Consider the following 11,047-nt stretch of genomic DNA (forward strand, 5'->3'; position numbering starts at 1 on the left):
GGAGATAGCAGCCTGCATCATGTGCTATCTCAAAAGTATTGGCTCCCGCAGGACCTAGCCAGCAGATTTAATTAGCTTCGTCAACGTTTCTTTTTTGTTTTCTGTTGGGGTTTTTTAGTGGGTTTGTTTTTTGTTTTGTTTTGTTTTTAACTTGGGAACAAAGCCCTGTATAAAGCATCACCCTCCCCCAGTGCTGCTCGGACACAAGCCACATGTCTGGGATAAGGATGTTCTTGGGAAAGGCTCCGTGCTGCGCTCTTTACAGAGCAAGGCTGGAGGAAGATGCTTGACTTGGGTTCATGCGGGCAGTGGAGGGATGTGGGGGATGCACGGCGTGTTCCCCAAGGATGAGCCTGGTTTCTGAGCTGAAAGTAACTGCAGTCCCATATGGCGATGGGATTGGAGCTGGCAGGGAGAGGATGAAGCCTTTCTTTACATCTGAGGAAGAAGTGTGGGGGCTTGGGAAGGGCGGCTGTTTCACTGGGAGTGACTCACTTCCCAGGGAAGTTGTCCCAGCAGGAGCCCGAGCACTAAGTGACAAAGTGTAGATGGAGCTGAACCTTGAAACCCCACAGCTGCTGGTAGCTCTGCTCTTCCTGCCCTGGGGAAGGACCTGGCCATCCTTCCCTATATTGTTTTATTATTTGTCGTTCTCTGGTTTTTGTCTCTCCAGGGAGCTCACTTAATTTTGCCTCACGCTCTGTCCCCGCGAGCGGTAGGGAAGGGTTCTCCTCATTCAGATGGCAGGTGTCACTTGCCTGAAGCCATTTACGTGGTCTGCATCAGAAGGATGATTAAAACCCCTAGCAGAAGAGCACCCTACCATCTTCAAACAGGACTGCAGTGGCCTGCATTGCCTGTGCTACTGGGAGGTCAAGATCCCAGTTGCGGGTGTAGGAAAAAGCCTTTCCCTTCCCTGTTCCATCATTAACATTTTCCTTCCTAGAAAAAAATACTCTTCCTCTTTTTTTTTTCCCCTTTGCTTTTTTTTTTTTCTTTGCTTTTCAGCCACCCACCCAATTCCAGCAGAGTTTAGAGGAGAAATTTTTGCTTATTGAGCAGAAACCCAAATCTCCCTTTTCCCCTTCTGTTTCCCACCCTCACAAGAAACACAGCTGGATGTGAACCCTTAGGCACCATCCTTTAGATCTAGCCTGTCCTTTCTGTCCTACATCGATGCTGTTCCTGTAGACATGATGCAGGGTAAGAGAAGTCCCACTGCTGAGAAATGTCCTGTTGGGGCTGTGTTTGCACAGTCATTACCCCTCCTTATCTCAGAGCAGTAACCCATTCCACCCACTTCTGTGGTTTCTTGAATCCATCCTCCCAATTTATCGTTCACATCTTGAACAGGCAGGAGATTGCCTGGTGAGGGGAAGCGCTGCAGCATCTTGGCATGTTCAATTTTAAACAGTATTGAAGTTTCAGCTGAAGGCTCTGATGGGCCCAAGGGAATGGGGGGAAGAGGGGACAGCAACTTCCTGTGGATTTCAGCAAAGCAGAGACAGAGCCGTTGCTGATCACCACAAATACCGGCGCTGCCATGAATTATGCATTCCTTGTTTAAAGAGAGGTCGCTCTCATCAATAATTGAAAGCTCCCCGCTCTGCCTTCAGCATCACATCTCCCACACCGGGAGTTAGGGAACTCATGAAATCTGCATGGACTTCCTCGAGGTGGCAAGGGGCTGATGGAGAGAGGCAGCAAAACACAGGCAAAACAAACCAAAAACCCTACTGACCGTTTTGGTGCGTGAAATTAAGACTCATCTGCACCTGCCGGCAGCTCTGCTCCCGTTCTGCCCCGCAAACCCCTCTCTCCTCCCAGGGTACACACGGAATGGCAGGCTTACAAACATGATACAAACCAAGATTAGGGGGTGTTTCTTTAAGCTTTTGGCTCCATTAGATGGGACAAGTTTGCTTTGGGTGCTTGCCTAGAAAAGTCTCTACAGTGGATGGTGGGATGGTCCCAAGGAACAGTTTGAACTGTGAAATTTGTCCCTCTGGGAAGATCATGATCTTTAGAGTCTGTGTCTCAGACTACAGACATAAAGTCCTGGGGCTGGGGTTGGTCCAGCATTCAGGGTCTTGTAAGCTTGGCTTAGACAGGCTGGCTGTCCTCAACCAGAGGCTGCAAAATCATCTTTCTTGCAGAGCAAACTTTTCAAAAATTGTGGTTCTCATGCTGAATCAGGTGGGTGGAAGGCAGAACTGAAACCTCAGACAGAAATACCAAAGCCTGCATGATCCTGACCATTTCTGAGTTATCAAAGAGGATATAAATTGAGCAGCTTTTCAACAGGGCTATAGGAAAATCACAGGTACCTGAACTCACATGTCAGCTTTATAAACCCCAATAAGCTGGGCTTCTCCCTAACTTTCACCTTTCTCTATCATTTACCCAACATGTCCTTTCAAACTACTTTGCAAATCAGGGAGAAAGTCACATATGTGACTTCTTAAAGCTGTATCTGAAGAGTGGAGCTGCCTGGGTTGTTCTCCAGCCTGGGAATCCTTATCCCTCTCCCAACATCTGGGCTGCCCTGCCTGTAGCAAATTGTACCCTGTGTTGGTAATTAGTCAAGAGCAGATGAAGGGATTGGTCACACATGATGCTCTGAGCCTCAGCCACATCTTGCTTCTCCTCAGCATCAGTCTGGGGCATCTGGGCTGAGCTTTTCCCCCGTGTGCTCCTCTGTTCTCCTGAATCCTTTCAGACTAATGCCCACTGCATCAGCACATGAGCTTAAACAGAGATGGGATCCTGTTGTGTTGCAGGAATTGAAAAGTCAGACAAAGCAGCATGAAGCAAGAGTAGTATGAGAAACATTTTGTCCCTATCATACTCAGCTTTGTGCTCTGTGTGTTTGTTTATTTTTTTTAATGGAGAACAGAAGATTGATGGATGAAATTAAGAAGAGGGATGTGTAATTGGAAAACAGCTCAAGAAGGCTACAGGCAGCATATTGAAGGCATCCATCAAACATCCAGCTAATGTTGTTAAGGGTGTGTAACACAAACAGGGGCTGCAGGAGACACTAGGAAAAAAAGAAAAGGGAAGAGAAAGGGGAATAGGCAGGACAGGGGAAATAGCAAGGGAGGAGAAGAGCCAGCAAGAGAGTACAATCAATAATATTTGCATTGCAGTGGCATCCAAAGGCTCCTGTTGGGATCAGTGCAGGAATATACAGTCACATTAAGAGACAGTCCCTGCCCTCTACAGCTGAAACCCAGGAATTACGGGATGGTCGCTGGAGATGGGTTCAGATGATCACAAAATTTTCTTCTGATCTTGAATTTCATTTAATAGGATCTACTCTGAATGGGTTTAAAGGTAGAAGGAAAGTAGCTGGTTGTGCCAAGAATACACACAGTAATGCCTGCCAGCCAGGCATGCAATTAATCTGAGCCACTTAAGGGACTTTGGTTTTAATTATAAAAAGTAGGTAAAACTATGTGCAGTAAACCTCCGTAAGCCCCACTGGGGCCATCAGCAGGCTACCCAGAGGCATTGACATGCACCTGGGTTTTGATGCTGTGTTTTCAAAAGGATGGGCTGATGCTTTAATGGCCCACTTTGTGGGAAATATTCTATGTGAGGTGGACATTAAGAAAATGCAAAGGGACTTTGTGTGGGGAAGGAGAGAAGACAAAGGCTAAAATTATTAGTAGGCCAGGGAATTCCTCTAGTCCTGGGAATAGGGAAGAGACTCTTAATGACTGAGAAAAGGCAGATGGAAAATGTAAAGGAACAGAGAAGAGCAGAAGCATGAGGGATGCAGGGGGGCGGCAGTGGGGGAGAGAAGGTAAGGTTTTAAAGAGAAAATAAAGTATTCCAAGACAGATTTTCTGAAAGTGGCATTAAAGTCAGTCTCCTCTCTGAGGTTCACAAGTGACCTGGTGCTTTATGTGGGGTTTAACTTCTTCAGCATTGCATGCTTTGGAAAAGCAATAGAGAGAAGGTGCATGTAGAAATAGATAAGCAAGGAGCACCAGGGGAGTTGCACACGCAGGCAGCATCTCCGCTTGTTTGCAGTGTTCGGGAAGCATGAACAGGGCTGGCTGTGAGGAGGAGGAGGAGGAGAAAGAACTAGAAAGGGAATTCGTTAAAGCTCTTCTAACTCTGATCCACTCTCCTCTGTGCTCTCTTGGTAACACAGCTGCCACCACCACCTCCTCCTCCTCCTCCTCTCCTTCCCTCCAGAAGTGACCTGAGTTTGCAGCAGTGGCAGACCCACTGCGTAGAAACTGTGCCTGTATAATTAAGGGCTTTTATTAAAGGGAAAAACACTGGCTGCCTGACGCTAGTGCAGGGACATTTGTAATTGCAAACATCCCAAAGGCAGCAAGGAGCTGTGATGACACCAAGCCAGGGCCTGAGCGGACTTAGGTGTCTGCTACCATTACAAGGCAGTGCAGAGCCCTCCTTGGATTTCTTTGGTGGCTTTGTCAGTTTTTATGGCCCCGAGTGATGGGAAGCTTTTCTCTGTGCTGCTACACTGGTAAGGGAAATTTTTCCTGGAGGAAAAGCAGCCCCTGGTGTGGGTAACACCATCCTGCCCTGTGTCCAGCCTAGATCTCTACCTTACCAAACACCTACACCTTCAGCACTAAAGCTTGAAGGAGACTCTTGTGCGTGCCCTGGACCCAGCCGTCAGAAAGCAATGAAGTTATGCAGAGCCAGCATGTTTGCTTCACAAGGTTCCTGCTGCCATCACCCCAACACTCCCATGTGCCCCCAGCCACACAGGCTCCTTGGCCCACTTTTTCATCGATCTTCCATAGCTTGAAAGTAGAGGAATGGACACCATGGTGGTGTTGCCTGAGTGAGAGGGTTAGAAGCATTAGAGATTATCATCACAAATGGTTGGTTTGGGAAGCAGTGGAGATAGGTTCCCTAGAAGGATTGCTCCAGCATGGTACTGTTGGTGTCTAACAAGCAATGAGCTCATGTTGCAGCAATTTCCTTAATAGGGCTTGTGAGTATCTACTTGCCTGCCAGAAGACTTGCTGAGACATGCTAGTCTTCTGTCAGATTTGGCTGAAATAGGTTTGATAGTTATTGGCAGTAGGGCACTGATGAGCCCTGTAATTGCATAATCCTTGTTTTTTCAGGACACCAAGGTAAAATGTCAGGGGAAAAATGAAAGACAGGTCCTAAGAAGGTCCCAGAGGATGAATTTAAAGTAGCATCCCCTGATATCTTCCAGGAGTACCATATGGCTGCTGTCACTACAAAGCAGAGCCCTTTCAGACCAGTCATGTTTTTTCTCACACGATTCTCTAAGGCTGCAGCAAGGCAATCCTTCTTCCCCTTTGGAGAGATAAGGAGCTGCTGCGTCCAGATCCTAGGAAAGGAGTTTCCTTTGCACTCAGTGTGCCTACATGCCTTTGAGGTCCTTGGTTTTAGATGAATGCCCCCTCCCTGGAAGTGTTCAAGGCCAGGTTGAGTGAGGCTTTGAGCAACCTGGTCTAGTGGAAGGTGTCCCTGCTGATGGCAGGGGGGTTGGAACTAGATGATCTTTAAGGTCCCTTCCAACCCAGACCATTCTGTGATTCTATGAATCGCCCTCAATATACCTTTGAAATCCCTGGCAGAACAGGAATTTAGAGCTAAGAGATTTGAACCTGCTTTCCATCCTTTGTATCAATGTGATGCCATTGCCTGCTTCCCTCAAACTGCCTTCAGTTTAGGAGACCAAGAGGGCCTGGTGAGACTGTGCCATTCAGCAGCTCTCTGGTTTCCAGGGTGTGTGACTGTAGTTTCCCAACAGAAATCTCTCTGCAGGAGGCTAATTAAAGTTTTATGCTCCCTTTAGCGTCCTCATGAGCATCGCTGTGGTAGCAAGGAAGTCCACTGGGAGAAGCATTTGGCATCAGAAAGGTAATCCCAGAGGAAAGAGATTACAGATGTTACCAGGAGGGAGAGGGGAATAAAATCCAGCTATCAAACCTCAGGCAGCCTAATTGGAGTGATAGCAGAAAGTCTGCAGATGGTAACAAGTAACTTTGCTCTGTACCCTTCAGTGTTTCCATGGGCAGCAGAAGTGGATCGCTCTTGCTGGAGCACTACTTTTTGTACTGCTGTGTAATAACAGTATCAGGAGATTTCATACCCAGAGAGGGACCAAAGCAGAAACTAGAAGTTGGAGGAAAATGTTCCTGACTGTGCCAGACATGTACAGAAAGCAGCACATGCACTAGGCAAGCCCATTTGATGTTGGACTTCCAGAAGTCATCTCTGGGATCTCATGCTTGTATCACTTACTGCACATAGGCTGTTAAGGGTCTTTCAAACAGGTCAGACAGGTCTGGGGTCTCATCACACCATGACTTCATACAGGGCTGAGTTATGTCCCTGAACAAGCAGTCTGCAATAGACATCCAAATACTTCAGTCTGTATTTTCCAAAGTGATCATTAATGTCAGATAGTTTGTTGAAGGCATGGCTACCTTGAGAAGCCCAGGATCTGATTTTCAGACAGCTTGACTGCTCATTAATCATATTAACTAGTGGGAGCTGAAGGTGCTCAACAATAGCACCTTGTATCTTGGACCACCTGTAAATAAGCCACCCCTTGTTATTGATTATTCCTGATGCTTTTGTTGTTTATTTCTCTTTATTTGCTTTTAGTCCCTCTCACCTTATAGAAGGAGTTTTTTAAAAAAAATAAAATTAACTGTTGTGATTCCTCAGATCTCATGGTCATGTACATTACAGAAATGCTAAGAAAGAAATTAAAATATTGTGAAGTCTGTGATTTAAACTAAATACTGCAGAGGCCAAACACTGCAAGCCAGGAGTAGAAAGGGACATGTAATAATTAAACTTTCAGCAGGCATCACCAGCACTGTGGAATGACTGAGGCAGGGGTTTCATGGAAAACTTAGTAGGTGATAAAGCGCATCGGTGATTGCCTCAATGCATCTGCATAAGGAGGATGAATTAAAACTGCAGGAGTCAAAGAGATGCTGGCTATCTTGAGGACGCCTGACATTTTCTGTTTTGTCCATTTGCATTGGCAGGAACACAAATCTTGCACACAGTTTTAAAAAATCCTACTAAAGAAGCAAATTAAACGGTCAGCACAAAATTCAGGAGTGAATACCAGCCCTGGAGAGGGCTTCAGCCCTATTCTGGCTTCAGAATCAGCAATGTGAATGACCCCGAGTCAAGGACAGTGGGTTCATCATGGGGCAGCAGGAGGTTCTTTATAGCAACATAAATCGATAAAAGCTTCTATTCAATAGCACAGGAATTGGCCAGGGCAGCTGGATAATGGTTCAGGCTGCAACATTAATGAGGATCCTTGTAAACTTATACTTAGACAAATGCTTTGCTGGTTGGGGGCCCAACATTTATCATGGCTCCCTCCAAGCGAGCCAAACTCAGTCCGTTAGTTTGGCCTCTAGACTTACTGTCCTAATGTTTGTGGTGACTGATACTTTAGAGGCCTTACTCTTCTTTTCTGCTTCTGAAAGGTAGAGAGATGCCTGGGCATTGGAAGCTCTCTGCAGCATGCTGAGGAGACGTAACCTTCTTACCACGCTCCTCATCGCCTTGCCATGGGCCCTTCTCCTAACCTTGTGGCACCAGTACCCAACCACCCGCTACCTCAGCCTGCTGAGAAGTAAGTTCAAGAGTTCTGCTGTCAGTGTGCTGGTGGTTGTGATGATTGCTGCTGCGAACCCCTGGCAGGAGATGCTCTCTCATGGGATGGGTCAAAGACAAACTTGCCTGAAGGCCCCCTCGGTTTGCCTACAGCAGGCAAGCAAACTGCTCCTAAGAGCACATAAAACATGCACCTTAGGCTGGCTTTGGGGAGAGGATGCTGATGTGCTGAGTACTGACTCCAGACAGATGTGTCACCATCACTCCCTGGAGAGGAGACAGCCTGGCAATGATTAGTTCTCTAACATTTTGCTTCCTCTTTCTTCCTTCCTTTTGTCCCAGAAGAGACAGATGAGAACGTGACCTCTAAAGCTTTCCTCAATGGTACATCTGCACTGAGAGAAGAAGGCCTCCCATCATGCATTCGGCAGCAGCAAAGCATAGGGGCAACGCCTAAAGTCATCCAGAATTATGTGTACTCCAGGCCTCCCCCATGGTCAGACACCCTGCCAACCATCTTCGTCATCACCCCTACCTACACCCGGCCGGTGCAAAAAGCTGAGCTGACCCGTCTGGCCAACACCTTCCTCCACGTACAGAACCTGCACTGGGTGGTGGTGGAGGACTCACCCCGGAGGACCAACCTGGTGTCCAACCTGCTGGAGAAGGCAGGGCTCAACTTCACCCACCTCAATGTGGAGACGCCCAAGAGTCTGAAGCTGGGGCTGTCCTGGATTCCATCCCACACCCCAAGGGGGACACTGCAGAGGAACCTGGGGCTGCACTGGCTGAGGGACAGCTTCAGCAACACCGCACCACCAGAAGGGGTAGTGTATTTTGCCGATGATGATAACACCTACAGCCTGGAGCTCTTTGAAGAGGTAAGAGGCATAAAATTACATGGGACAGAAAAGCAAGATACATCTGCAAAGCCTCTTAAGACCAGGTGCACTCCCAAAGACCTCTAAGATAGGGCTACCATGTGGACTTTTAGCGTCAGCTGGGAGACCTGCACTCAGTGGGAGCTGGGTATAGGGCAGATACAAACCTATAGTGATGCAAGCCCAGTAGCCATGCTCTAAAGGGCTGGAAGAGCAAAGAGCACATCCGTCATGGTGTGCTGCAGATGCAGATGCAGATGCACTCACACAACGGGGTACCAGCAAAAACCCCTTTTGCCAGGGACCAGAGGATATATACTCCAGAATTTATACCTCTCCTCAGGGAGAACTGACCTGATTTAATAAGCACCAAAGACAAACTTCTGGAAAAGCATAAATCTGCACTGTTGTAGGGGTGTGATGGGTAGGAGATGTTCAAAAAGTTGGCTGAATTTCTAATCCATCTTTTCTCCTTGGCTGCCCTTCTGTATTCTGAGTTTCAGCCACCAGCACAAGGCTGTGCCCCTGGGAATGCAGAAGCTTGCCCAGACTTCTGTTGGAAACCTGTCTTTTGTGAAATTCCAAGTCTAACGTAAACTTGCAAAAATGATTATTCAGTAAACTCCCCTGTCACCAATTTAAGCCGGACTGTACAACAACACTTGAAATACAGAGTTATGCATCAGAACACATTTCCAGTTTTCAGAGTTCTTTAGATCTCTGTTAAGCTCATCCTTTCTAATTATGTTCCAGGTCCTTTCTGACAATTTCAATAAACCCTGACTCTTTTAGGCAGTAGCCGTGGATGGAAGAACAAGGGTGGGGGGGATTTGCAATGAATGAGGACAAAGGTGCATCAGTCAGGGAGGGAGTTTATTTGCATAAGGGTGAAGTTGGAATGAGTGGAGTTGATAACACAGAGCTAGAGGCCTGGTAGAAGTTGTTTGGCATTTACAAAAATTAAAAAAAATTACAAAACATTGTAACCATGCAGATGAGATCAGAAAACCAAAGGTTTTCTTTCTTCTGAGGGACTGAACATGGGCATGGAAAAGCAGTGAGTTTAATGTTCTGAGAAGAACATGCCAATACAGCCTTGTGGCTTTGGAAGCTGTAGATCTTCAAGCAGTAACACAGGTGAACACGAGTTTGTGCTGCCTAGAGCTACGTGATTGTGTGGGAAGTCAACGGGGGAGGACAGGTGCCAATGAACGCAGAGGATGGTACGCTAACGGGGTGGGACAAATGTCACTGGGCTGAATTCTTTGGCAGAGGGTTGAGTCTGGCACACAGATGCGCTACACAAGGAGAGTGTCAGTCTGGCCGGTGGCTTTTGTTGGGGGGCTGCGATACGAGTCCCCAAAAGTGAGCCCAGCAGGGAAGGTGGTGGGCTGGAAAACGGTCTTTGACCCTAACCGGCCCTTTGCTATTGACATGGCTGGATTTGCTATCAGCATCAAGCTGATTTTGGAGAAGCCTCAGGCCAGTTTCAAGCTGGAGGGAGTCAAAGGAGGCTACCAGGAAACCAGTCTGCTGAAGGATCTAGTGACTATGGATGGGCTGGAGCCCAAAGCAGCCAACTGCACAAAGGTGAGTGGGACAAGAAACCTTGAAGATACATTCTCCTTCCTGGGTCCTGGCTATTTTTGCAGCCTCCTGCCATGCTCCTTCACCATCCTCTGTGCCTGCCATGTGCTGCTGCATGTCAGCACCCAAGGGTGCTGGGACAGACGGGCAGAGCCTGCCAAACACTTCACGGCTGCGAAGCTCAGAGAGTGCTGAGGAACAGGTAGTGCTATGCACTCTGTGTTCATAAGGAGCCTTAGCTGGATAATTTGCACCCAGATTGCTTCTCCAAAACCCAAGATTGGCAGAGGGTTGAGTCTGGGTTTTCAGTCCAGAATCATCCCTCCTCCTTGTCACTGTTTCATGCTCCTGTGAAGTCTCTCCCAGGTTCAACCCCTTTGAATTCCATGCTTCAAACAGCTGTGAGCCCCAGGTTGCTGAGGATCCCACCCAATGGATATGCTGCTCTCGGTGTTTCCATGGCATCCAGAACCCCTGAACTCTTTGTGATTCTCTCTAGGTGTTGGTCTGGCACACAAGAACTGAGAGGCCCACTCTGGTTAACGAAGGCAAGCGTGGATTTACAGACCCCAGAGTAGAAGTGTAAGCAGAGAGTCAGCTCCAGGGTGTGAGTACCCTTGCTTTTATTGTTTTGGGCAAGACAATCTGTAACTGTTTCCTTATTTATGCTATTATTTCCTCACAGAATGAATATATGATTGTCCCAGTAACTCCCTTACCATGCCACCCTTTGCACAAGAAGTAGATCTATATCTTTACCCACTTACAGTCTGCATTTTGTACTCATTCGAGCCTTCTTGCAGTCCACATGGAAGCTTTGCCTGCACACAGAGAGAAAAGGGACAGAAGAACCTTATGGTTCCACTCAGTATAAATGACAAGCCAAATTTCTTGCTCCCTAATTTCTGCCAGCTCCAAACTCTCTTTAGTGTGAGAGTTGCCCTACAGTGTGTGGATAGAGATGG

General features: G+C 47.4%; 1 protein-coding gene across 1 annotated transcript; it reads left to right on the forward strand.

Moving 5' to 3' along the window:
* The first annotated feature begins 7,521 nt into the window (after positions 1–7,521).
* On the forward strand, positions 7,522–10,668 carry LOC104524658 (galactosylgalactosylxylosylprotein 3-beta-glucuronosyltransferase 1). The gene is made up of 4 exons (XM_010167604.1): positions 7,522–7,633; positions 7,957–8,495; positions 9,789–10,085; positions 10,582–10,668. Exons 1-4 carry the CDS (start codon positions 7,522–7,524, stop codon positions 10,666–10,668), a joined length of 1,035 nt encoding a protein of 344 aa, XP_010165906.1.
* Positions 10,669–11,047: the final 379 nt, after the last annotated feature.

This window comes from Antrostomus carolinensis, unplaced genomic scaffold (assembly GCF_000700745.2).
Source record: "Antrostomus carolinensis isolate BGI_N321 unplaced genomic scaffold, ASM70074v2 scaffold12695, whole genome shotgun sequence".
NCBI lineage: Eukaryota > Metazoa > Chordata > Aves > Caprimulgiformes > Caprimulgidae > Antrostomus > Antrostomus carolinensis.

What these genes read in the sequence shown, in the direction of transcription:
- LOC104524658 (XM_010167604.1), top strand. Translation starts at nt 7,522, where the DNA reads ATGCTGAGGAGACGTAACCTTCTTACCACGCTCCTCATCGCCTTGCCA. An exon ending in CTACCTCAGCCTGCTGAGAA is followed by an intron (nt 7,634 to 7,956) that starts GTAAGTTCAAGA and finishes CTTTTGTCCCAG; the next exon opens with AAGAGACAGATGAGAACGTG. An exon ending in AAGCAGCCAACTGCACAAAG is followed by an intron (nt 10,086 to 10,581) that starts GTGAGTGGGACA and finishes GATTCTCTCTAG; the next exon opens with GTGTTGGTCTGGCACACAAG.